General features: G+C 35.8%; 1 protein-coding gene and 1 long non-coding RNA gene across 4 annotated transcripts; one reads left to right on the top strand and one right to left on the bottom strand.

Annotated features, from left to right (window-relative positions):
• LOC110271161 lies at positions 1,187 to 27,086 on the top strand. Of its 2 annotated transcripts, XR_002361472.1 has the most exons (4): positions 1,187 to 1,347; positions 1,432 to 1,681; positions 25,815 to 25,893; positions 26,190 to 27,086. It is a non-coding gene; the product is annotated as an uncharacterized LOC110271161 (long non-coding RNA). The 2 variants fall into 2 exon arrangements; XR_002361471.1 differs by lacking the exons at positions 25,815 to 25,893; positions 26,190 to 27,086 and having other exon boundaries at positions 1,432 to 1,854.
• LOC107639673 (thermospermine synthase ACAULIS5-like) lies at positions 1,253 to 3,605 on the bottom strand. 2 transcript variants are annotated; one of them, XM_016343223.2, is made up of 6 exons: positions 3,246 to 3,605; positions 2,699 to 2,765; positions 2,529 to 2,623; positions 2,344 to 2,446; positions 2,163 to 2,251; positions 1,599 to 2,023 (listed from the first exon to the last, which is right to left on the bottom strand). In XM_016343223.2, exons 1-6 carry the CDS (start codon positions 3,359 to 3,361, stop codon positions 1,861 to 1,863), a joined length of 633 nt encoding a protein of 210 aa, XP_016198709.1. In that variant the 5' UTR covers positions 3,362 to 3,605; the 3' UTR covers positions 1,599 to 1,860. The 2 variants fall into 2 exon arrangements, with proteins under 2 accessions (XP_020977111.1, XP_016198709.1); XM_021121452.1 differs by lacking the exons at positions 1,599 to 2,023; positions 2,163 to 2,251 and adding an exon at positions 1,253 to 1,396 and having other exon boundaries at positions 2,340 to 2,446; positions 3,246 to 3,563.

Below are 27,086 nucleotides of genomic sequence, written 5' to 3' on the forward strand. Positions count from 1 at the left end.
AATTTAAATTTATTTGGTACTCAAGTGTAATTAATTAACTTTTTTTTGTACCATCTTTTTTATTCTAACTCTTTTATATGTCAAAATATAACAAATAATTTTTTTAAATAGGCCCATTATTAAAAATTAATTTACATCATATGTGATTGATATTTAGATATCACATCTCATAATAATAAGATTTAAATATGTGTTTAATTTCTATAAATATGTTTCATTTTAATTTATGTTTTTCTTAAAAAAAAATTTGGCTATATTATTATTAATATTATTATGCTGTAATTTTTAAAAAATCAAATTTTAAATATTTTAATTATTAAAATATTAATATTATATTATAAAATTATTTATCTCAAAATTTAATCTGATAAATAACAATATATGATTTAACTTAACAAAACGTATATTTTTTGTCCCTGAAGTTTAGCAAAAATTTAAAAAATACCCTTAAGTTTTATTTTGTTTCAATTTTGTCCTAAAAGTTTTCGATTTGCATCAAATATACCCTTAACAGCTAAATTTTCAAAAAAATTAAGACCAATCTAACAATAATGCATGAAAACTATGCTTGATTTGCTTGTGTTGAGGGTTATTCTTATGAAATTGTTGTTGAATTGGTCTTAAATTTTTTGAAAAATTAGCCGTTCAGAGTATATTTGATGCAAATCGAAAACTTTTAGGACAAAATTAAAACAAAATAAAACTTAGGGGTATTTTTAAAACTTTTGTCAAACTTTAGGGACAAAAAATATACTTTATCCTAAAAAAAAGTGTTTGTTTCGATAAGACCATAAATTTATATCTACTAGTACAATAAAAATATGGACAAATTAAAACATGACATGTGGATTATATTTTCCACATTAATAATTAATTTTTCTTTTTTTAAATACATATTATATCAATGATTTTACTAAATTACCTTTATACTTTAATAAAAATAAAAATAAATTTTATTTAATTTTTACAAAAAAATTTAAATATCTTTTTTTGTTTTGGACAAAAACAATTATAATTCTTTAATTTAATCAAAATTCAATTAATTTTAGTTTTATAATTTTATAACCAAATCAATTTAAAAATCAAAACTAAAATATATTTCATTATTCATATACACTAAAAAAAATTGCTTTGTTTATCATGAACCCCAAATCTTAAATCCCCCTGTCCCACTCCAGACTCTTCTCCTCTCGAAAACTGAAAAATGAAAAAGGAACAAAGAACTCTAGCACCCTCAGGCTCTCGCAGCCCCGCAGCCACCGGAGCCCCCGTAGTCACCGCAGCTCCTGCAGCCCCACTTCGTTGTCATCGCGGAACTCTCCTCCGCTGGGAAGCTCCGTCGCGAAGGTAATTAATTTATCACCAATTCCAACATGCATGCTTACTGTTATATAATGTTATTGTTGGTTAATTGATGATTATATGATGAAGCAACTATACGGAGCAAGAAAAGTGTGGGTTCTGAGTACATTGCCATTGGGGTGCTTTACCAGGAGGTAGAACTGCAGCAGGAGGACCTTTAAGATTGTGTTCTGATATTGTCAATAGAGAAGCTCAATTATTCAATGGTCAATTAGCATCGCCGGTTAGTTCTTTGCAAGCCATACTTTCTGGTTCTACCTTTCAATTCATGATTTCTATGCTGCACTGCTCAAGATCATACAAAATCCTTTTAGTTCAGGTTAGTGTGGCTCTCATGTTCTATTTAATTTGGTGGCAATTGATAATCACCATATCATGTATGTTTTAAGTTAATTAATCATTTTAGGGTCTAGAAATGTTGCAAATGGATGTTGTGGTAGAAATGTTTCTTTATTGTTTCCTCTAATAAGTGTTTGATTCATGTAATGGACACTGGTCTTATAATACCCGTGTTACAAATATGCCACCCTGCTTCAGTCTAGGCTTGACGGTGCATTCATAGAAGGACTTGGTGTAGTGTTTATAACAAGGGCCTCCATCAATTGGGTCTGCCAAGTCTCCAGTTATCACATCATACCTCTCTTTGCTTTCTAGCTCGGCCCTTCATATCATGATACATTGCAGTAAAATTTATCACAATTTTTGCATTCATTGCTAATACCTATTAGAACTTGGTATTGGTGGCAAAGACCATTGAACTATAATTCACGAATCACAAGTTATAATTTTGATTAACAGACCTGGCATCATTGATGATGACCTTAAGTCTCGGATCATGGTATGCTTCCCTGTTTACCACTAAGTATGATTTGCAGAAGTCTACCACCTCCTGATCAATAAATAAAAGCTTTGAAGAAATGAATTTTGATAGTATAGCTCCATGGGATGTATATTATCCAACTTAGGAGACAATTAATTTACCTCATCTATATCACACATTATAACTTTGTCAATGGTATTATGCCTGAGCAATTCCCTTGCAGTGGATCCTTCTCCTCCCCCCATAATAAAAACATTCTTTGGGCTGAATGAATAAAAGTTCTAGGTAAATCACATGGGATTGGGAATGAAATTAGATTCTTAAAGAGCATATAGGACGGAGTTACTTAGGATGGTGAAGGAGTGGTGGATGAACAAGACATTCATGGTAGATGAATTCATCTGTCTCAGCACTCTGAAGCTTCCCATCAATTACCAATGCCTGTAACAGCCACATAAACTTAGTTTCCTCTTCATAAAGGTAGATTTAATTCTTTTGCATAAAGAAGATGCTTACCTTTCCAAAGGGCTTAGTGTCCAATAGTGCAATGTCTTGGTATTGGCTAGTTCCTGTATGCAATATACTACAACCGATCCAAAGAAGAAAATGAAATTACTCTTACATTAGTGTGTCTTCATAATAAAAGCAAATAAGATAATTGAAATATAGCTACATTTGCTATGTCTTATTTTCATTATGTACTGTTTGTATATGTATGTATGTCTGCCTTTTTCATAGCCATAGGCAAAAGAAGCTTATCATTTTTTAGGATCACTTTACTTTTCCTAGCATGAGAAGCTGCAATCACCAAAGATTGTTCCACTTGTTCTATTTTTGTCTCATTTGGACTCAAAGAAGTTCTTACTTCTCTCACCATATTGTCTCTGGCTTTATTCTTTTCATGAATCTTCTAAAGTCAATAAGAAAAAGTTATAATAGTAAATCATAAATGAACATGAAAAAGGCCAAAATGCTAATGTGGTATTTCATCTGACAGTTAGTGATATGAGATTTTGGATTAGCTAAGAACAGGGAAGAAAAAAGAGTAGTTAAAAAGATGTACCTATTAAGAGCAAAGCACCATCTTAAGTTGTCTTCAATCTCTTCTTCATACCAACCACTCTTCCTGTAACCATTCATAGAATGGTTCTGCCCATTTGAGAGAGCTACCTCACCCATATCTCCCTAAGCTTTAACAAATCAAAGAGAGCTAAAGAAGAGAAGTGTAGTGGAGAACATATATATATAGAAGGTGAAGATGGTCGTAATCGAAAGGAACAAGAGAGAATGATGATTATGTGAGGAAAAAATCTAGCAAAGTAGAGGCAATGTATTCAATACTTGAAAAGAACAATATTCTCCTGGAGTTTCGTAAAAGCTACAATACAAATAAGCTCTATCTTGTCGTTTTTTGATGTTGATGCTACGGAATATACGAGTAAACTATTATTTTAACTCTAAAAAAATTTAAATAATTTTTTATATTTGTTTCGGTACGATGATAAATTCATATATACCGATATGTTTAAAATATAAACAAATAATAACTAGTCATGTGGAATTTATTTTTCACATCAGTATTTAATTTTTTTTAAATATATATTATATTACTATTTTTACTAAAACACTCTTTTAATTAAATAAAAATTAAAAAATATTTTTTATTTAATTTTATAAAAAGACCTAAATATCCTTTTCTTTATATTGGACAAAATTTATCTCTTTAAATTAATTAAATTTTAAAATTGAACTAACTTATATTTATAAATTTAAATAATTTAAATTTAAAACAACATCTAATTGATTATTGATGGTTTTAAGTGGCTAAGAGAAGGGGGTTGAATCTTAGCCCCTTTTTCACTTAATAACACATGCTGGTCTTTGAAACAACTTCTGGAGACTTTTTGATTTTTGTCTCGTACCCAACCACGAAACTTTTTCTTTTTATCTTGTGACCCGGCACGAGATATTTTTCAGTTTTATCTCCCGTGCAGCAGAAACAGAAATGGAGTAGGAGAGAAAATTACACCCAAATATATCTTGGTTTAACTGCTAAGTGCAGTACAACCTACATCCAGTCTCCATCACAATGATGATAAAATTTCACTATAATCATCCTTGATTACAAACACCAATTCTCCCTAGGAACTACCCTTCCTATTTGGGATAAGTCCAGAATCTAAACCCCAATCCTGAACTTGACTTGGTTACTGCCAAACTTTCAACTGCTAAGTACTAACCCAACTTGCAAGGGAATTCTCACAGAATCATGAAACACAACACAGATGTACAAAGGACCTCTAAGGACATCTATGGCTTTTTTCTTTTAATTTTGCACTCTCTGCCTTTTTTCGCTCTATGACTTTTTCTTACAAACCTCACTGTTTGCCTTTTTCCATGAGACTCAAGACAGACAAAATTAAACAGAAAAATACAAAACAGAAAACATTGAAGGAGAAGAATTTCTGTTAGCTTAGGTAGCTCTGAAAACTCTGTGCCTTGCACTCTCACTCCTTGCTTCAAGCCATGGCTGTTCTCCCTTATATATAGGGGGAAGCCTCCACGGTTGAAACCAAATAAACCAAGCTAAACTTCTTCTTCTTCATGCAAAACCGGTTCGGCCAGAGAGAGAGGAGAGATAACCGAATGCTAAAACCAACATGCAATTACCTCTGTGTCTTCTCTTTACACCAATCTTCATCAATCTGAGCCAAACAACTTGACTTACACTCCAAGTAGGATTTCTAGCCCTTGATGCTTCTTGATGCATGATAGCTCCTCCTGCACCACTTTTGCTTCCTCCCTCACGCAGCCACCCTAATTACCTTCTGTGATGAGTGAACACAAAAGTAGAGATGAGCCATCCCTCTGAGATCTTCTTTCTCTGATCGAAATCTTCTTCATCCATTTTTGGTATGGAGAAGTTGAGATCTCTTCACCAAATCTTACCTTATGTGATAAAAATCTCAGCCACAACATACTTTTTGTTTTCTTTTTCTTGCCATCATTATAATGGTCTTGTTACTTGCTTCTTCTCTACGGTAGCTTGCCATAGCTTCTATGGTTTCCTCTGTGATATAATCGAATAGAGAAGAGAGAAGAGCGAGTAGAAAGAAAAGTAATTAAATGAATTTGAACAAATTAATTAAAAATGAGTTGCTTTTGCTTCCTTTTTGCTGAGTAGCGTGTCTCATTAAGGCCAACCATCTAATCAATTATAATTTTTCTCTCATGGTTCCAAGGACTCCATTAACTCTATTTTATAAAATTTGAATTCCATCACATGATGAAAAAAAGAGATCCGTTGGAAGCATGAAGCATAACATTTGCTTTCTCTCAAAATTGGTTTCGGACCAAGCAAGTTAAATTCTAATAGAAACATTGATTTGGGCTAATAATAATGATTGAATCTGGCCCAAAAAGCAAATCAGCCACAATAAACATTGTATCAATGCTGAAAATATTTTATTGGGCTTGTTCTATTTTTTCCTTTCTTTCCGGCCCATAAAAAACCTGCATAACAAAATTATTTTAATAAACATTTATAAATTGAAATTAAACTAATAATTTTGCAATTAATTATATTAATAATGTTTGATCATCACTAATTTAATTTGGAGTTTTCCAAACTCATCAATCTCCCCCTTGATGACAAACTGGTGCACGAAATTGTGATCTCTGGTGCCCAAAAGCTTGGTACGCACGATTGTAATCTCAATTATTCTTCACAACTCCACACAACTAACCAGCAAGTGCACTGGGTCGTCCAAGTAATACCTTACGTGAGTAAGGGTCGATCCTACGGAGATTGTTGGTTTGAAACAAGCTATGGTCATCCTTGTAAATCTCATTCAGGAGGATTCAAATGGTTAAGAGGTTTTGGTAATTAAAATATAAATAAAATATAACATAAAATAAAGTTACTTATGTAATTCACTGGTGGGAATTTCAGATAAGCGTATGGAGATGCTTTGTTGCTTCTGAACTTCTGCTTTCCTATTGCCTTCTTCCAACCATGCGTTACCTCCTTCCATGGCAAGTTGTAAGATCCTCTCGGATGAAAATAAATCCATATGCGCTGTCACCGCACGGCTAATCATCTGTCGGTTCCTGCTAGCATCGGAATAGGACCATTGTCCTTTTGCACACTGTCACTTGCGCCCCACATTCGCAGGTTTGAAGCTCTTTACTGTCATCCCTTCCTAGATCCTACTCGGAATACCACAGACAAGGTTTAGACTTTCCGGATCCCGGATCCTACTCGGAATACCACAGACAAGGTTTAGACTTTTCAGATCCCAGGAATGCTGCATTTATTCTAGCCTATACCACGAAGGTTAGTCTTAGATTCAAATGCTCTGTTGTCAGGAGAGACGATGTGAATCTTTGATTAGAAACCTAAGAGAATATACTCCGGCTGTCGTCCAATGACTACGTTGAACATCATGTAGACCGCTTTGTGGTTGTCAGGCACGCGATCTTGGCTAAGCGAGTAACGAAGATTGGGTGATTGTCACGGGTCACCCCTTCATTCTGACTTAACTGAATTAAGAACAAGAGTATATCTTGGAGAAGAAGTAGGCCTGAATTGAATAGAAAAACAGTAGTAGTTGCATTAATTCATGAAGAACAATAGAGCTCCACACCTTAATCTATGGGGTGTAGAAACTCTCCGTAGAAAATACATAAATGAAAAAGGTCTAAGCATGGCCGTGAGGCCAGCCTCCAAACGTGTACAAAATCAAAATTCTAAGAGTCTCAGGACTAAATGTCCAAAGATTGATGTAAAATAAATCACTAAAAGTAGTTTTTATACTAAGCTAGTTACTAGGATTTACAGAAAATGAGTAAGTAAGTGCAGATAGTGCAGAAATCCACTTTCAGGGCCCACTTGGTATGTGCTTGGGCTGAGCATTGAAGCTTTTTCGTGCTTAGGCTTTTCCTGGAGTTAAACGCCAGTTTTGGTGCCAGTTTGTGCGTTTAACTCCAATTATGGTGCCAGTTTCGGCGTTTTACGCCAAGATGTTTTAGGCAGACTTTGAACGCCAGTTTGGGCCATCAAATCTCGGGTAAAGTATAGACTATTATATATTGGTGGAAAGTCCAGAATGTCTACTTTCCAACGCAATTAAGAGCGCGCCAATTGGGCTTCTGTAGCTCTAGAAAATCCATTTCGAATGCAGCAGGGTCAGAATCCAACAGCATCTGCAGTCCTTTTTTCAGCCTTTGAATCAGATTTTTGCTCAGATCCCTCAATTTCAGCCAGAAAATACCTGAAATCACAGAAAAATATACAAACTCATAGTAAAGTCCAAAAATGTGATTTTTGAATAAATACTAATAAAAATATAGTAAAAACTAACTAAAACATACTAAAAATTATGTAAAAACAATGGCAAAAAGGGTATAAATTATCCGCTCATCACAACACTAAACTTAAATTGTTGCTTGTCCTCAAGCAACTAAAATCAAAATAGGATAAAAAGAAGAGAATATACAATGAATTTCAAAAATATCAATGAAGATTAGTCTCAATTAGATGAGCGGGACTTAAGCTTTCTGCTTCTGAATAGTTTTGGCATCTCACTTTATCCTTTGAAGTTCAGAATAATTGGCATCTATAGGAACTCAGAATTCAGATAGTGTTATTGATTCTCCTAGTTTAGTATGTTGATTCTTGAACACAACTATTTTATGAGTCTTGGCCGTGGCCCTAAGCATTTTGTTTTCCAGTATTACCACCGGATACATAAATGCCACAGACACATAACTGGGTGAACCTTTTCAGATTGTGACTCAGCTTTGCTGGAGTCCCCAATTAGAGGTGTCCAGGGTTCTTAAGCACACTCTTTTTGCTTTGGGCCACGACTTTAACCGCTCAGTCTCAAGCTTTCACTTGACACCTTCACGCCACAAGCACATGGTTAGAGACAGCTTGATTTAGCCACTTAGGCCAGGATTTTATTCCTTTGGGCCCTCCTATCCATTAATGCTCAAAGCCTTGGATCCTTTTTACCCTTGCCTTTTGGTTTAAAGGGTTACTGACTTTTTGCTCTTGCCTTTTGGTTTAAAGAGCTATTGACTTTTTCTGCTTACTTTTTCTTTTTCTTTCATTTTTTTTGCCATTTTTTTTCTCCTTTTTTTTCGCAAGCTTTTGCTCTTTACTGCTTTTTCTTGCTTCAAGAATCAATTTTATGATTTTTCAGATCATCAATAACATTTCTCCTTTTCATTATTCTTTCAAGAGCTAATAATTTTAACATTCATAAACAACAATATAAAAAATATGCACTGTTCAAGTATTCATTCAGAAAACAAAAAGTATTGTCACCACATCAAAATAATTAAGCTAATTTCAAGATAGAATTTGAAACCATGCATTTCTTGTTCTTTTGCAATTAAAACATTTTTTTTTTCATTTAAGAAAGGTGATTGATTCATAGGACATTCATAGCTTTAAGGCAAGACACTAGACACTAATGATCATGTAATAAAGACACAAACATTAATAAAACATAAAGTATAGGAAACGAAAAACAGAAAAATAAAGAAAAAGAAAATTAAAGAACGGGTCCACCTTAATAATGGTGACTAGTTCTTCCTCTTGAAGATCTTATGGAGTGCTTTAGCTCCTCAATGTCTCTTCCTTGCCTTTGTTGTTCCTCTCTTATGGCCTTTTGGTTCTCTCTAATTTCATGGAGAAGGATAGAGTGCTCTTGGTGCTCCATCCTTAATTGTCCTATGTTGGAACTCAATTCTCCTAAGGAGGTATTGATTTGTTCCCAATAGTTTTGTGGAGGAAAGTGCATCCCTTGGGGTATCTCAGGGATTTCATTATGAGAAATTTTCTTATACTCTTGTTGAGGTCCATGAGTGGGCTCTCTTGTTTTCTCCATCTTTTTCTTAGTGATGGGCTTTTGAGATGAATCTCTCCATCTCCCATGACTCAGAGGTGGAAGCAATTGCCTTCCCTTTCCTCTTTCTAGAGGTTTCTCCGGCCTTAGGTGCCATTAATGGTTATGAAAAAACAAAAAAACAGAGCTTATTCCACACTAAACTTAAAATATTTGCTCGTCCTCGATCAAAAGAAGAAAGAAGGGAGGAGAAGATGAAGAAATGGAGGAGATGGAGGGAGGTGAATGGTTCGGCCAAGGGGGGTAGTAGTGTGTATGTTGTGTGAAAATGAAGGTGGTAAGGAGGGGGTATGTATAGGGTAAGGGAGAGAGGGTATTCGGCCATGTGTGGTGGGTTTGGGAGGGAGATGGTTTGAATATGAAGGGTGAGGTAGGTGGGTTTAATGATGGATGGATGTGAGTGGTGAATAGGTTGTGGGGAAGAGGGTAGGATTTAATAGGTGAGGGGTGTTTGGGGAAGAGGTATTTAGGTGATTGGTCAAGGGTGTATGGGGAAGAGTGTTATGGAAATGTGTGAAGAGGAGAGAAGAAGAAGTGGGGTAGATGGAGATTTTGTAGGGTCCACAGATCCTGAGGTGTCAAGAAATCTGAGTCCCTGCACCATTCTGGCGTTCAAACGCCCATTTTGTGCCAAATCTGGCGTTTAACGCCAGCTCTGCTACCTTTTCTGGCATTAAACGCCACTCTGTTGCCCATTTCTGGCGTTAAACGCCAGCCAGATGCCCATTTATGGCGTTTAACTCCAGCCAGATGGCAGACAGCCCTTTCTGGCGTTAAACGCCCAGAGTGCTGCCCATTCTGGCGTTTAACGCCCAGAATGCTGCCAGGCTGGGCGTTAAACGCCCATTCTGTTATCCTTACTGGCGTTTAAATGCCAGTAAGCTTGTCCTCCAGGGTGTGTTATTTTTAATGCTGTTTTTCATTCTGTTTTTTATTTTTTCTGTTGTTTTTGTGACTTCACATAATTATCAACCTAAAGAAAACATAAAATAGCAATGGAAAATAAATAAATATAATTAAATAACATTGGGTTGCCTCCCAACAAGCGCTTCTTTAATGTCAATAGCTTGACAGTGAGCTCTTAGAGAGCTTCACAGAGATTCAGAGCTTAGTGGTGGCCTTCCAACACCTAAGTTAGAAGTTGAGTGTGGGGGCTCTGTTTGACTCTGTATTGAGAGAAGCTTTTCATGCTTCCTCTCCATGGTTGCAGAAGAAGATCCTTGAGCCTTAAACACAAGGTAGTCCTCATTCAATTGAAGGACTAGCTCTCCTCTGTCCACATCAATCACAGCTCTTGCTGTGGCTAGGAAGGGTCTTCCAAGGATGATGAAATCATCTTCATCCTTCCCAGTCTCCAGGATTATGAAGTCAGCAGAGATGTAAAAGCCTTCAACCTTCACTAAGACATCCTCTACAAGTTCATAAGCCTGTTTCCTTGAGTTGTCTGCCATCTCTAATGAGATTCTTGCAGCTTGTACCTCAAAGATCCCTAGTTTCTCCATTACAGAGAGGGGCATGAGGTTTATACTTGAACCAAGGTCACATAAAGCCTTCTCAAAGGTCATGGTGCCTATGGTACAAGGTATTAAGAACTTTCCAGGATCCTATTTCTTCTGAGATAATTTCAGTTGAACCAGATCATTTAGTTCATTGATGAGCAATGGGGGTTCATCTTCCCAACTCTCATTACCAAATAACTTGGCATTCAGCTTCATGATTGCTCCTAGATATTGAGCAACTTGCTCTTCAATAATATCTTCATCCTCTTCAGAGGAAGAATACTCATCAGAGCTCATGAATGGCAACAGTAAGTCTAGTGGAATCTCTATGGTCTCTATATGAGTCTCAGATTCCTTTGGTTCCTCATTAGGGAACTCCTTGGAGGCTAGTGGACGTCCATTGAGGGTTTTCTCAGTGGAAATCACTACCTTTCCCTCCTCTTTAGATTCGGCCGTATGGGATATATTGATGGCCTTGCACTCTCTCTTTGGATTCTCTTCTGTATTGCTTGGGAGAGTACTAGGAGGGAGTTCAGTAACTCTTTTACTCAGCTGACCCACTTGTGCCTCCAAATTTCTAATGGAGGACCTTGTTTCATTCATGAAACTTAGAGTGGTCTTATATAGATCAGAGACTATGGTTGCTAAGTCAGAGAGGCTCTGCTTAGAATTCTCTGTCTGTTGCTGAGAAGATGATGGGAAAGGTTTGTTATTGCCAAACCGTGTTCTCCCACCATTATTATTATTGAAGCCTTGTTGAGGCTTATGTTGATCCTTCCATGAGAGATTAGGATAATTCCTCTATGAAGGATTGTAGGTGTTTCCATAGAATTTTCCCATGTAATTCACCTCTTCTATTGCAGGATTCTCAGGATCATAAGCTTCTCCTTCAGAGGAAGCTTCTTTAGTACTGCCGGATGCAGCTTGCATTCCAGTCAGACTCTGAGAAATCATATTGATTTGCTGAGTCAATATTTTGTTCTGAGCCAATATGGCATTCAGAGTATCAATCTCAAGAACTCCTTTCTTCTGAGTCACCCCATTATTCACAGGATTTCTTTCAAAAGTGTACATGAACTGGTTATTTGCAACCATTTCAATGAGTTCCTGGGCTTCTGCAGGTGTCTTCTTCAGATGAAGAGATCCTCCAGCAGAATGGTCCAATGACATCTTGAACAATTCAGACATACCATCATAGAATATACATATGATGCTTCATTCTGAAAACATGTCAGAAGGATACCTTCTGATCAATTGCTTGTATCTTTCCCAAACTTCATAGAGGGATTCACTTTTCTTCTGTCTGAAGGTTGATTCACCTTCCTTCTGTCTGAAGGTTTGGACTTCCACTCTAAGTTTGCTCAATTTTTGAGGTGGAAAGAATTTGGCCAAGAAAGTATTGACCTACTTTTTCCAAGAGTTCAGGCTATTTTTAGGTTGTGAGTCCAACCATGTCCTAGCTCTGTCTCTTACAGCAAAAGGGAAAAGCATAAGTCTGTAGACCTCAGGATTAACCCCATTGGTCTTAATAGTGTCATAAATTTGCAAGAATTCAGCTAAAAACTGATGAGGATCTTCCAATGGAAGTCCATGAAACTTGTAATTCTGCTGCATTAGAGAAACTAATTGAGGCTTAAGCTCAAAGTTGTTTGCTCCAATTGCAGGAATTGAGATGCTTCTTCCACAGAAGTTAGAAGAGGGTGCAATAAAGTCACCAAGTATCTTCCTTGCATCTCCACCATTGTTGTTGGATTTGGCCATCTCTTCTTCTTTTTCAAAAAATTCTATCAGGTCCTCTCCAGAGTGTTGTGCTTTAGCTTCTCTTAGCTTCCTCTTTAGAGACCTTTCAGGTTCCGGATCAGCTTAAACAAGAATGTTTTTATCTTTGCTCCTGCTCATATGAAAAAGAAGAGAACAGAAAAGAAGAGGAATCCTCTATGTCACAGTATAGAGATTTCTTTATGTGAGTAGAAGAATAGAAGAGTAGAACAAAGAGGAGAGAAGATGAAGAATTCGAACACGGAGAGGGAGAGAGGGTTCGAATTATAAGAAGAAGAGAAGTGTTAGTGATTAAATAAATAAATAGAAAGAGATGAGAGAGAGAGAATTCGAATTTAAATTAAAATAAAAGGAAAATATTTTTATTTTAATTATTGGTTAGTATTCGAAAATTAAAAAGAAGAAATAAAATTAAAATTTAAAACAATTAGTTAATTAAAAGGAATTTTGAAAAAGTGGTGAGGAGTTTTCGAAAATTAGAGAGAGAAAAGTAGTTAGGTGGTTTTGAAAAAGATAAGAATTAGTAAAACAAACAAGAAGTCAAGTAGTTAATTGAAAAAGATTTGAAAATCAATTTTGAAAAGATAAGAAGTTAGAAAAAGATTTTGAAATTAAGTTTTGAAAAAGATATGATTGAAATTTATTTTGAAAAAGATTTAAAAAAAAAATTTAAAAAGATTTGATTTTGAAAATTAAAGTTAATTACTTGACTAACAAGAAACTAAAAGTTATGATTTTGGAATTTAAAGCTTGAACCTTTCTTAATAGGCAAGTAACAATTTGAGATTTTTGAATCAGAATATTAAATGCTAGCAATGAATTTCGAAAATATGAAATAAAAATAAGAAAAAGATTTTGAAAATCAAATTTAAAAATTTTCGAAAATATTAAGAAGAAAATTGAAAAATATTTGATTTTTGAAAAAGTTTTAAAAAGATAATATTTTTAAATTGAAAATTTTGACTTGACTAATAGGAAACAACTAAATTTTAAAATTTTTTGACTAAATCAATTCAAAATTTTTGAAATTTATGAGAAGAATAAGGGAGAGATTTTATTTTTTATTTTTGAATTTTAATGAAGAGAGAGAAAAACATGAAAATGACACAAAACATGAAAATTTTTTATTTTTTATTTTTGAATTTTTGAATGTCAAGATGAACACCAAGAACACTTTGAATGTCAAGATGAACACCAAGAACATATTTTTGAAAATTTTTAAGAAAAGAAAAACATGCAAGACACCAAACTTAAAAATTTTTTAATGTTGAGACACTAACAAATTGAAAATGCATATGAAAAATAAGAAAAGACACAAAACAAGAAGATGCAAAGATCAAATAAGGAAAATCATCAAGAACAACTTGAAGATCATGAAGAACACCATGCATGAGTTTTCAAAAATTTTTGTGAAAATTAAAAATATGCAATTGACACCAAACTTAAAATTTGACACTACACTCAAACAAGAAACATAAAATTTTTGGTTTTTATAGTTTTAAAAATTTTTTGGATTTTTTTTTTCAAAAATTCTTTAGGAAAAGAAAATAAAGAAATTCAAAATTTTTAATAGGAATTCCAGGAATCATGCAATGTTAGTCTAAAGCTTCGGTCTAAAAATTTAGACATGGCTTAATAGCCAGCCAAGCTTTATGAGAAAGCTACGGTCCAAAAGATTAGACATGGCCAAATGGCCAGCCAAGCTTCAGCATACAAATCAGACATACAACAGTCAAATAGATGGGAATCCAAAGGCTCTTGCCATGATAAGTGGAAGCCTCGATCCAAAAGATTAGACATGGCTTGACAACCAGTCAGGCTTCAATAGATCATGATGAAACTCTAGAATTCATTCTTAAAAAGTTTGAAGAATAAAATAAAATATTGTATTATTTTTTTTTAAATTTTTCGAAAATAAAAAGCTTAAAAATAAAATAAAATTATCTAATCTGAGCATCAAGATGAACCATCAGTTGTCTAAACTCGAACAATCCCCGGCAGGCGCAAAAAACTTGGTGCATGAAATTGTGATCTCTGGCGCCCAAAAGCTTGGTACGCACGATCGTAATCTCAATTATTCTTCACAACTCCGCACAACTAACCAGCAAGTGCACTGGGTCGTCCAAGTAATGCCTTACGTGAGTAAGGGTCGATCCTACAGAGATTGTCGGCTTGAAGTAAGCTATGGTCATCCTTGTAAATGTCAGTCAGGAGGATTCAAATGGTTAAGAGGTTTTGGTAATTAAAATATAAATAAAGTATAATATAAAATAAAATTACTTATGTAATTCATTGGTGGGAATTTCAGATAAGCGTATGGAGATGCTTTGTTGCTTATGAACTTCTGTTTTTCTATTGCCTTCTTGCAACCATGCGTTACCTCATTCCATGGCAAGCTGTAAGATCCTCTCGGATGAAAACAAATCCATATGCGCTGTCACCGCACGGCTAATCATCTGTCGATTCCCGCTAGCGTCGGAATAGGACCATTGTCCTTTTGCACACTGTCACTTGCGCCCACATTCGCAGGGTTGAAGCTCTTTACAGTCATCCCTTCCCAGATCTTATTCGGAATACCACAGACAAGGTTTAAACTTTTTGGATCCCGTATCCTTCTCGGAATACCACAGACAAGGTTTAGACTTTCCGGATCCCAGGAATGTTGCATTTATTCTAGCCTATACCACGAAGGTTAATCTCAGATTCAAATGCTCTGTTGTCAGGAGAGACGATGTGAATCTTTGATTAGAAACCCAAGAGAATATACTCCGGCTGTCGTCCAATGACTACGTTGAACATCATGTAGACCGCTTTGTGGTTGTCAGGCACGCGATCTTGGCTAAGCGAGTAACGAAAATTGGGTGATTGTCACGGGTCACCCCTTCATTCTGACTTAACTGAATTAAGAACAAGAGTATATCTTGGAGAAGAAGTAGGCGTGAATTGAATAGAAAAACAGTAGTAGTTGCATTAATTCATGAATAACAGCAGAGCTCCACACCTTAATCTATGGGGTGTAGAAACTCCACCGTAGAAAATACATAAGTGAAAAAGGTCTAGGCATGGCCGTGAGGTCAGCCTCCAAACATGTACAAAATTAAAATTCTAAGAGTCTCAGGACTAAATGTCCAAAGATTGATGTAAAATAAATCACTAAAAGTAGTTTTTATACTAAACTAGTTACTAGGGTTTACAGAAAATGAGTAACTAAGTACAGATAGCGCAGAAATTCACTTCCGGGGCCCACTTGGTGTGTGATTGGGCTGAGCATTGAAGCTTTTTCGTGCTTACGCTTTTCTTGGAGTTAAACGCCAGCTTTGGTGCCAGTTTGGGCGTTTAACTCCAATTCTGGTGCCAGTTTGGGCATTTTACGCCAAGATATTTTAGGCAGACTTTGAACACCAATTTGGGCCATCAAATCTCGGGCAAAGTATGGACTATTATATATTTCTGGAAAGCCCAGGATGTCTACTTTCCAAAGCAATTGAGAGCGCGCCAATTGGGCTTTTGTAGCTCCAGAAAATTCATTTCGAATGCAGCAGGGTCAGCATCCAACAGCATCTGCAGTCATTTTTCAACCTCTGAATCAGATTTTTGCTCAGGTCCCTCAATTTCAGTCAGAAAATACCTGAAATCACAGAAAAAAATACAAACTCATAGTAAAGTCCGAATAAATACTAATAAAAATATAGTAAAAACTAACTAAAACATACTAAAAACTATGTAAACAATGCCAAAAAGGGTATAAATTATCCGCTCATCACAAACATTATTAAAAATTAAAATGGAAAAGGATAAAAAATTAGAGAACTCCCTTTGTGAATACTTGGATTCATTCCTTTCCAATTGTTACATGGCTCCCCCTTAATGTATGCTATTCTACCAAGGGAAGCTTTATACCTGTAACATTTTTATCAAGCCTAAAGAAACAATGTTATTCAACATATTACATGTAAGATGTTGAATGGCTTGATTTATGAGCAGAATTAGAGTGATAAACAAAACTCATTTGTTATCATAAAATTGATTTTCTGCTCAAACCAAACAAACAAAAAATAAAGCATGCTTGAGTACCTTCAGAGTACTTTTCAACATATATTCAAAACTCAACATGCTTTGGTTCAAAACAAGTTCTTGTAAAAATATTTCTTGCCAAATAATTCACAAAATATGAAACTATTTCAGGTTATCATCCAAAATAGGATTTGCAGATTATTAAACAAAAAATATCAGAGCTTTAAACAAACTTGTCATAACCCAGAGCTTAAACAAACTTATCACAACAATAAACAGATCATGACAACAATAACCTGCAAAATTAGAAAAAAAATAACCATAAAACAAAACAGAGCACAACAAAGCAACACAATCCATGTTCAGGGGTAATCATGAATCAACTTCAACTTGATTTCAGCCCCTGTTTTTAGTTCTAGTTACTTTTCAAGCAAAGCAACCTTTCAATTTTTCAGCATTTTTTCCCCTTTTGTCATCAAGGAAGACCTGCAAAGAAATAACAGTGATATGCAAAATATCTAAAATATTACCAGTAGCAAAATAACATAGTATCACAGATCTAAAGTATCACAAGTCTAAAGTATCCATAACAGCCTACAACAGTACCAAATTGAGCCAAACCAAGCCAGATATCAACATAAAAAAAGATCAATCATCAGATAAATTGTACTCAGAGCCATCTACATCATCATCACTGGCAGCCCCCATCTCTTCTTCAAAACTCTGCAACATTAGACCCACCCTGTCTTTGCACTTCATCCAAGCTCGCTCGTTTTCAAAAGCTTGCTTGCGGGCCGCCTTGTATGATTGCACCATTAGCTTGGACATGTTGGAGAATTCAGTAAGAATTTTCTTGATCGATTCTATCGTCTTGAAAGATTCAGGTGGTCGACTCTCAAACTCACTGTCCGAGGGTACTGAACTCTTCCCTTTGGTGCCCTTCATAACTCCTCCTCCTTTAATCATTGAAACCTTATTCTCTATAGCTTCATTTGTTATATCAACTTTAAAATATTCAAAAATACTGGTGAGAAACATGCCATAAGTTAGATTTGCCTTTTTGGTACTTTTAACAGATTTCCACATGTGCCTTATCATAAGGTATCCAAATGAGATAGGAGAGGAAGTAACAATAGCAAAAAGTATAAGAGAGTCAGAAACAGTTACTCTGTTATGTGAACCACTTTGAGGAGTTAGAATATGAGTGATGATTCTGTGCAGCAATGAGTTAGTGGGACCGAGGGCCTTGTGAGTGGGGATGGTGCCATCCAAGCCAGACAAGTTCTCACAGATTTGTTGCAGGACTAGCTTGTATGTGACCCCAATTTGAGAGTCCCATTTTTCAGTCATGTACGCTCTTGGTCCCTCATCTGTTTAGCCTAGGGCAATGCTGATGGTCTCCGAGTTCAGAGTCATGTATACCCTCTTTACGTAGGAATGAATGGTGCCATCGATCAGTCTCATATTAGCATAAAATTCTCGTACAAATTCAGGGTAAACATGTTTCTGAATATGGAGCAGAGAAGTCCATTTCGGATTCTCAAACAGAGGAGAAATATTGATTCCTTTGGCTGTGAGTGAGTCCAGATTCACTAGGTATGTGGCACATATGTGACGTTTCTCCAATACTTCCTTGTGGAACTCATAGGAGGCACACGAATTGAATCTGGCGGGATCATAGTGTGAATGAAGTTTGTTGTACTTATTTTTGAATTCCAATGATTCCAAGTTGGTTGGTTCCCTCGTGTTGTGTAACACAAAGCTTTTGTTCTTTTGTGAACTGTGTCCAGGGGTGGTCTTCTTCGGCGGTGATGGCGGCGGTCATGGAGGCAGTGAGGTGTGGGACTCCTCTTCCTCTTCAACTATGGGTTCCTTCTTTTTTCTTGAGGAAGTCTTTGTTGCTATCACCTTTGTCCTCATGGTGTCCATTTGCTTGGATGATGGTGAGGGAGAGGATGAAGATGTGGAGTGAATGTGTATATGTGTGTGGGTTTGAGGTGTGGAAGGTTTTTTAGAGAAAAGGATTCGTTCACTTTTCCTTGGAGCAGTTTTCTTTTTCATGATACTAAAAATGGAGAAGTGGAGAGAGGAAGAAGATGAAGAGAGAACCGAATTGAGTGGAGAGATGTGGGAGGTTAGGGACGCATTAAATGTTGAGTGGAGAGAGAAATGGAGGGAGTTAATACCCATTAATGAGCGGTTATTAACCAAGGGAAGTTTCTTTTATTTAAAATTAAAACTGAAAGGTTGATTCCTATAATCAAGGGATGAGAAGAGGGAAAAGATTTGATTTGATAATAACTTCTTCCCACAAGATTTGATAAGACAACAAAAAGGAATTGTGATTAACACAAAGAGAAACTCAAAACTAGTCAGAGTGGGGTCAAAGAAATTTGGTGGGTCCTAAGATAATTAATGTTTGCGCAGTCTCCCCCTATATCATGGCCTTTTCAACACATCCTGAAATTAGTCTCCTGCTTTCCTGCGAGATAAAACTGAACAGAATCAAAATTTCACAAGTTATCAATATAGCTTAAATCTATCATTCCCAAACTTTTTCTCAATGAGCAGAATTTGTCTTCACAGAGGGGTTTTGTAAAAATGTCAGCAAGTTGGTCTTCAGATTTTACAAATTGAATATCAATAGTACCCTTTTGCACATGTTCTCTAATAAAATGATATTTGATTTCAATGTTCTTGGTTCTTGAGTGCAGAACAGGATTTTTAGAAATATTTATAGCACTCATATTATCACAAAATAAGGGTATACTATTGATCTTTAATTTGTAATCTTCCAACTGCGTTTTCAACCAAATTAGTTGTGAACAACATGCAGATGCAGAAATATATTCAGCTTCGGCTGTGGATAGAGCCACTATGGCTTGTTTTTTGCTTGACCACATGTTGAGTGAGCTTCCAAGAAAGCAACACGTGCCGGATGTGCTCCTTCTATCTACCCTATCTCCCATCTGCATCACAAAACTCTACTGCACAAAAATCATCAGATTTTGGATACGATAAGCCATAATCACTAGTTCCCTTCATGAATCTAATGATGCGCTTGACGGCTGAAAGATGATATTCTTTTGGGTGAGATTGAAATCTTGAACATACACCCACACTTTGAACAATATCCAGTCTAGAGGAGGTAAGGTACATGAGAGATTCTATCATTCCTCTATACCGTATTTCATCCACATCTTTTCCAATATCATCCTTTTCAAGTTTAGTGTTTGGATGTATTGGTGTTCCCATTGGTTTAGAATTTTCTAGGCCAAATTTCTTGATTAGTTCTTGTGCATACTTTCCTTGGTGAATAAAGGTACCACTAGGAGTTTGTTTAATTTGGAGGCTAAGAAAGAAAGTTAGCTCTCCCATTAAACTCATTTCAAACTCACTAGTCATGAGTTTTCCAAACTCCTCACACAAGGACTCATTGGCCGACCCAAACACAACGTCATCTACATAAACTTGAACTAGAAGAATATCATCATTAGATGCTTTAATAAATAAAGTAGTGTCGGTGGTATCCTTTGAAATTGATTTTCCAACAAGAAGGCACTAAGCCTTTCATACCAAGCTCTTGGAGCTTGTCTAAGGCCATAAAGAGCCTTTGAGAGTTTGAAAACATGGTTTGAAAATTCTTTATCTTCAAAACCGGGGGTTGTACCACAAACACTTCTCTATCAATAAATCCATTAAGAAAAGCACATTTTACATCCATTTGAAATATTTTAAAACCCTTATGGGTAGCATAGGCAAGAAGCAAACTAATTGCTTCCATTCTTGCTACCGGAGCAAAAGACTCATCAAAATCTATACCCTCTTCTTGATCGTAATCTTGGGCCACTAATCTAGCCTTGTTACGAACAACTTTTTCATCATCAACTAATTTATTTTTAAACACCCACTTAGTACCCGTAACCTTCTTACCATCCGGATGAGGTACTAGTGTCCAAACCTCATTCTTGTCCAATTGAGCAAGCTCTTCTTGCATGGCTTTGACCCATGATGGATTTTCAAGAGCTTGTTTTACATTGTTGGGTTCCATTTGTGACAAGAGGGCAAGATTGCTTGGTTCGGATTGCCTTTTGGTTGAGGATCTTGTTGTTACACCTTGAGAGGGATCACCAATGATAAAGTCATGAGGATAACCCCTCATGGACTTCCATTCTCTTGGTTTCCGGAGTGATGTTGAGCTTTGATGAGCTTCAGTGGGTCTTACTGTTTCAGATTCTCTTGCTGGCTCAGGAGACAAAATGGAAATGTCTTCTCCATTCTGATGAGACAAAACTGGACTGACAGATTCTTCATTTTGAGCAGACTTGGGATTTTCTTCACTGGTTTCCTTGTTGACAACATCTTCACAATCTGTATTATCTTCTATCACAGCACTGGGGATTGAATTAGAATTACAAAAGGAGACATGTATGGATTTCTCTATGGTCCTATGTTCTTTGAGATAAATTCTATAGGCATTGCTAGTAGTGGAGTATCCAACAAACATCCCTTCATAGGATTTTGGATCAAATTTACCAAGGTTTTCTTTATTGTTAAGTACAAAGCATTTGCATCCAAAAATATGGAAATACTTAAGATTTGGAGGGGTTCCTTTCCATAGCTCATAAGGAGTTTTCTTCAACCCTTTTTTAATAATTGTCCTATTCAAAATGTAACAAGCTGTATTTACAGCTTTAGCCCATAGAAATTTTGGAATCTCATTCTCACAAAGCATGGCCCTAGTCATCTCTTGAAGGCTTCTATTCCTTCTCTCAACCATCCCATTTTGTTGAGGGGTTCTAGGGCATGAAAAGTTATGAGCAATTCTAAAATCATCATAGAATTTTTCAAAGTCTTGGTTTTCAAACTTTTTTTTTGTGATCACTTCTCAAATGGGCAATTTTTAAGTCCTTTTCATTCTGAATTTTTTTACAAAGGGTTGAGAAAGCATGGAAAGCATCATTTTTATGAGCAAGAAAAAGTACCCAACCAAATCTAGAGTAATCATCTACCACCACTAGACCATAGTGTTTACCTCTTAAACTTTGAGTTCTTATTGGACCAAAAAGATCAATGTGTAACATCTCTAATGGCCTTTTGGTTGAAATTCCATCTTTTGGTTTAAAAGAGGATTTTACTTGTTTGCCTAATTGACAAGTATCACAAGTAAGATCCTTATCAAATTTGATATTTAGAATTTCTCTAACCAAATTTTTCTTGACTAGCTTAGAAATTTGGTACATGCTAGCATGACCCAACTTTCTATGCCATAGCCATTTTTCAGATTTAAGAGAAGTGAAACATGTTACATTTTGTTCTTTCAAGTCCTCAAGAGTCAATCCATACACATTATTGCACCTTTTAGCCTCAAACAAAATATCTCCAGTTTTTTCACAAACAACTAAGCATATAAACTTTCTAAAAATAATTTCATATCCTATATTACACAATTGGCTTACACTAAGTAAATTATGTTTCAAGCCATTTACAAGAAGAACATCATTTATACAAGATGAAAAGCTTTTACCAACTTTTTCAACGGCCACTATCTTTCCTTTACCATCATCATCGAAAGTAACAAATCTTCCATCATACTCATCAAACTTTATGAAGAAGGTTGTCTTTTCGGTCATATGCCTAGAACATCCGCTGTCCATGTACCACATATTGTCCTTCCATTTGGATGCTAGGCATACCTACAAAACAAGCTCAAGTGACCTTAGGTATCCAAATCTTCTTGGATCCTTTCACGTTAAACAATCTCTTATGTCCCAATCCATTATAATCAAAAACAATTTTGTAAACTTTATCACCAATCATCCTTTCACTAAAGAAGCATTGAATGGGAAAGTGTCCATTTCGGTTACATAGTCTACAAAATCTTGGAGTTGCTGTTTTGTTAAAGCTTGTTGGGTTTTGAAACCTTGTATCATTAGAAGATGAGGCAATATTTTCAAAATGAGGTTTCTCAACAGATTTAAAAAAATCCAAGCCAGCTTTATCATAAAGAGGTTTTTGACTAGTCAAGATTTGACTTTGAGTGAACTTGGCTAAGTCTTCTTTAAGCCTTTTGACCTCTTTAAGCAACTCTTCATTTTCTTTAAAACAATTTACATATGCAACAATAGAATGATCACTTTCACAGCTCCTAAGTTGGGCTTTTAATTGCTTGTTTTCTTCAACAAGATCAACAACAGTTTCGGCCTCCCTTAGTTTTTCTTTGAGAAAACTATTTTCTGCTTTAAGAATGGTGATTTGTTATTCAAGTTCTTGATTATCCAGCAAGAAGCATCTAATTTTTTCAGAAAGGTGGTCTATCATAAGATGAAGAGCTTCAGTGTCAGGGTTATGAGTGACTACCTGTTCAACGTGGTCTGCCATAAGACATGGTTTTGACTTGGTTTCGGATTCTTCATCATCGTCAGAATCATTTTCCAAGTCCTCCCAAGAGGCCATCAGACCTTTCTTCTTTTCCTTCTTTGGCTTCTCTTCTTTCTTCAACTTAGGGTAATCTGACTTGAAATGCCCAGTTTCTTTGCAATTGTAACATATCACCTTACTGAGATCTTTCCTTTGTTTCCTAGAGCTGCTTCCCTTGCTTCTCTCCTTGAACTTCACCATTTCTCTGAATTTTTTGGCAAACAACACAAATTCATTTTCAGAGGGGTTAGTAACAGATGTAAAAGCAATTCCTTTCTTTTTTGAATCCTTTTTCAAATAAGTGTTTTCAAAAGCAAGTAGGTTTTCTCTCAAGTCATCACATGTCATGGAATCTAGACCACTATTCTCAGATATGATTAAAGATTTTGTTTCTCACTCTTTAGTAAGACATCTTAGAACTCTCCTCACAAGCACAGAATCAGGATACGTAATTCGCATAGCATCCAAGCCGACAATGATGATGTTGAATCTTTCAAACATTTCATTTATTGATTCTCCTTCCTTCATTGAGAACATTTCATATTCTCTGTTCAACATGTCTATCCTTGTCTTCTTTACTATGGTGGTTCCTTCATGAGTGATTTAAAGTTTGTCCCAGATTTTCTTTGCCGTTGTGCATCGTGATATCGTCGGTATTCTTCGAAGCTGATGGCACAGTTGAGCAAGTTGACAGCCTTGGCATTGAGCTCCACCTTCTTTCTGTCTTCTTCGGTCCAGCTGGCTTCTGGTTTAAGAGAGATTATTCCTTCAGCACTTGTGATGGTTGGAAATTGAGGACCCTCAAGGATGATCTTCCATAGTCTGTAATCTATTGCTTGCACAAAAATCTTCATTCTCTCCTTCCAATAGGTGTAGTTTTTTCATTGAAAAGAGGAGGTTTGTTGCTTGACTGTCCTTTTGTCAGATTGTAGGACACCAGGGTTGAGCCACTGTTCTCTGCCATCTGGATCTTTTCTCCAAGATGCAAAGTTTGATCTCTTTGAGACCAAGCTCTGATACTAACTGATGGTTTTCAGTGGCTAAGAGAAAGGGGAGGGGTTGAATCTTAGCCCCTTTTTCACTTAATAACACTTGCTGGTCTTTGAAACAACTTCTGGAGACTTTTTTATTTTTGTCTCGTACCCAGCCACAAGATTTTTTCTTTTTATCTCGTGACCTGACACGAGATATTTTTCAGTTTTATCTTTCGTGCAGTAGAAACAGAAATAAAGTAGAAGAGAGAGAAAATTACACCCAGATATATCCTGGTTCAGCTGCTAAGTGCAGTGTAGCCTACATCCAGTCTCCATCACAATGATGTGTCTCCATCACAATGATGTGATGATGGAATTTCACTATAATCATCCTTGATTACAAACACCAATTCTCCCTAGGAACTACCCTTCCTATTTGGGACAAGTCCAGAATTTAAACCCCAATCCTGAACTTGACTTGGTTACTACCAAACTTTCAACTGCTAAGTATTAACCCAACTTGCAAGGGAATTCCCACAGAATCATGAAACACAACACAAATGTACAAAGGACCTCTAAGGACATCTATGGCTTTTTTCTTTTAATTTTGCACTCTCTGCCTTTTTTCGCTCTATGACTTTTTCTTACAAACCTCACTGTTTGCCTTTTTCCATGAGACTCAAGACAGACAAAATTAAACAGAAAAATACAAAACAGAAAATATTGAAGGAGAAGAACTTCTGTTTGCTTAGGTAGCTCTGAGAACTCTGTGCCTTGCACTCTCACTCCTTGCTTCAAGCCCTGGCTGTTCTCCCTTATATATAGGGGGAAGCCTCCACGGTTGAAACCAAATAAACCAAGCTAAACTTTTTCTTCTTCATGCAAAACCGGTTCGGCCAGAGAGAGAGAGGAGAGATAACCGAATGCTAAAACCAACATGCAATGACCCCTGTGTCTTCTCTTTACACCAATCTTCATCAATCTGAGCCATCCAACTTGACTTACACTCCAAGTAGGATTTTTAGCCCTTGATGCTTCTTGATGCATGACAGCTCCTCCTGCTCCACTTTTGCTTCCTCCCTCACGCAGCCACCTTAGCTACCTTCTGTGATGAGTGGACACAAAAGTAGAGATGAGCCATCCCTCTGAGATCTTCTTTCTCTGACCGAAATCTTCTTCATCCATTTTTGGTATGGAGAAGCTGAGATCTCTTCACCAAATCTTACCTTATGTGATGAAAATCTCAGCCACAACATACTTTTTGTTTTCTTTTTCTTGCCATCATTACAATGGTCTTGTTGCTTGCTTCTTCTTCTTCTCTATGGTAGCTTACCATAGCTTCCATGGTTTACTCTGTGATATGACCGAATAGAGAAGAGAGATGAGAGAGAAGAGAGAGTAGAAAGAAAAGCAATTAAATAAATTTGAACAAATTAATTAAAAATGAGTTGCTTTTGCTTCCTTTTTACTGAGTAGCGTGCCTTATCAAGGCCAACCATCTAATCAATTATAATTTATCTCTCATGGTTCCAAGGACTGCATTAACTCTATTTTATAAAATTTGAATTCCATCACATGGTGAAAAAAGGAGATCCGTTGGAAGCATGAAGCATAACATTTGCTTTCTCTCAAAATTGGTTTTGGACCAAGCAAGTTAAATTCTAGTAGAAACATTGATTTGGGCTAATAATAATGATTGAATCTGTCCCAAAAAGCAAATCAGCCACAATAAACATTGTATCAATGCTGAAAATATTTTAATGGGCTTGTTCTATTTTTTCCTTTCTTTTCGGCCCATCAAAAACATGCATAGCAAAATTATTTTAATCAACATTTATAAATTGAAATTAAACTAATAATTTTACAATTAATCATATTAATAATGTTTGATTATCACTAATTTAATTTGGAGTTTTCCAAACTCATCAATTATTCATGTACAATCAATCATGCTTATACTCTTCCATATTGGCACAGCCCAATATTTTTCATTGTATGCTAATTTGTTTTTCTTTTTTAATGTTCATCTCAGGTGCAAGATTTACATTTTATTATTTCTGACTATTTCTTTTGAGTGGAGCAGTGATACACACTCGCTTTCTTATCAGCAGGTTAGTATTACGTACATTAAAGTTGAACTTTCATGGATATTATGATATTTTGAAAACCATGAGAATATACTGTTCATTATTTCTTTATTATGCCTATATATCATTTTTATAAATAAAGATGATGTTCCTAGCTATATAAATAAAGATGATGCTCTTAGATAATAAGTCATATCATATTTAAATATTCATTAAAATAATTCACTAAAATTATTTTTAGATTAACAATTAGCAGGTTTAACAATATGTATTTATTATTTTTGTTATTAGTACCTAACATGTTAAAATTTTAAGTTCAGTCATGGAGAATGATGGCAAAGAGTCGTAAGATGGTGATTAATCTGAGAATTTAAGTGTTGAATATGAGTACAATTCTGATGAAAGTGATGATATGGTGGATGTAACTGTAGATGAAGTAGAGGCAGATATAATTAATGTTGATGGTTTTGAAAAGTTGATAACTGATTTGACCATCAAAGACATATGGGGATTGGTGTTTGATACAGAATCTCAAGTTTGTGAATTTTATGTCAAATATGCCAAGTGCTATGGTTTGTGTCCCAAAAAGACTTGAAGATGGTGGATGCTAATGCCAACATTAATACAAGACAATTGGTTTGCAATAAAGGAGGAGAAAGACATTGGAAACACCTTGAAAGGGATAATCGGCAAAGGGAAGCATAAGGCAATTACTCGTGTCAACTGCAGGGCGAGGATTTGTTTCATTTGTCACTATAGAATGGTTAAGTGGAAAGTCAGTGTGTTTGAGAGTGAACACAATCATCTACTGTGCCCACCTAAGTACAGGCATCTTATTCCCGCGAATCGTGGGCTTAATGAGGCCGATAAAACACAAACAAACAGCTTGCAAGCATGTGGTGTTAAAACTTGTCACATAATGGGTTACATGGTTTCCCAAAAAGGTGGATACGATAAAGTGGGTTTTACCAGCAAAGACCTACATAACTACATTAGTAAGACTAGACGTGGCAAAGTGAAAGACGGTGATGCATTTGCTGCGTTGGCCTATTTATTGTCCAAGGCAGATAGTGACCCGTTATTTCAATAGGTGAAGCTTAATTTTCACTCTAGCATTTTGATTCTTTGAACCACTTTTATATTGTAAGCTGAACAAGTAATGTTTTTGGTTAACCAGAATGAGCAATCACTTAATTAAGGATGTTGATTTTTTGTTA

This window comes from Arachis ipaensis, chromosome B04, assembly GCF_000816755.2.
Source record: "Arachis ipaensis cultivar K30076 chromosome B04, Araip1.1, whole genome shotgun sequence".
NCBI lineage: Eukaryota > Viridiplantae > Streptophyta > Magnoliopsida > Fabales > Fabaceae > Arachis > Arachis ipaensis.

What these genes read in the sequence shown, in the direction of transcription:
- LOC107639673 (XM_016343223.2), bottom strand. Translation starts at nt 3,361, where the DNA reads ATGGGTGAGGTAGCTCTCTCAAATGGGCAGAACCATTCTATGAATGGT. An exon ending in ACACTAAGCCCTTTGGAAAG is followed by an intron (nt 2,624 to 2,698) that starts GTAAGCATCTTC and finishes TGGCTGTTACAG; the next exon opens with GCATTGGTAATTGATGGGAA. An exon ending in GTCATCATCAATGATGCCAG is followed by an intron (nt 2,024 to 2,162) that starts GTCTGTTAATCA and finishes CATGATATGAAG; the next exon opens with GGCCGAGCTAGAAAGCAAAG.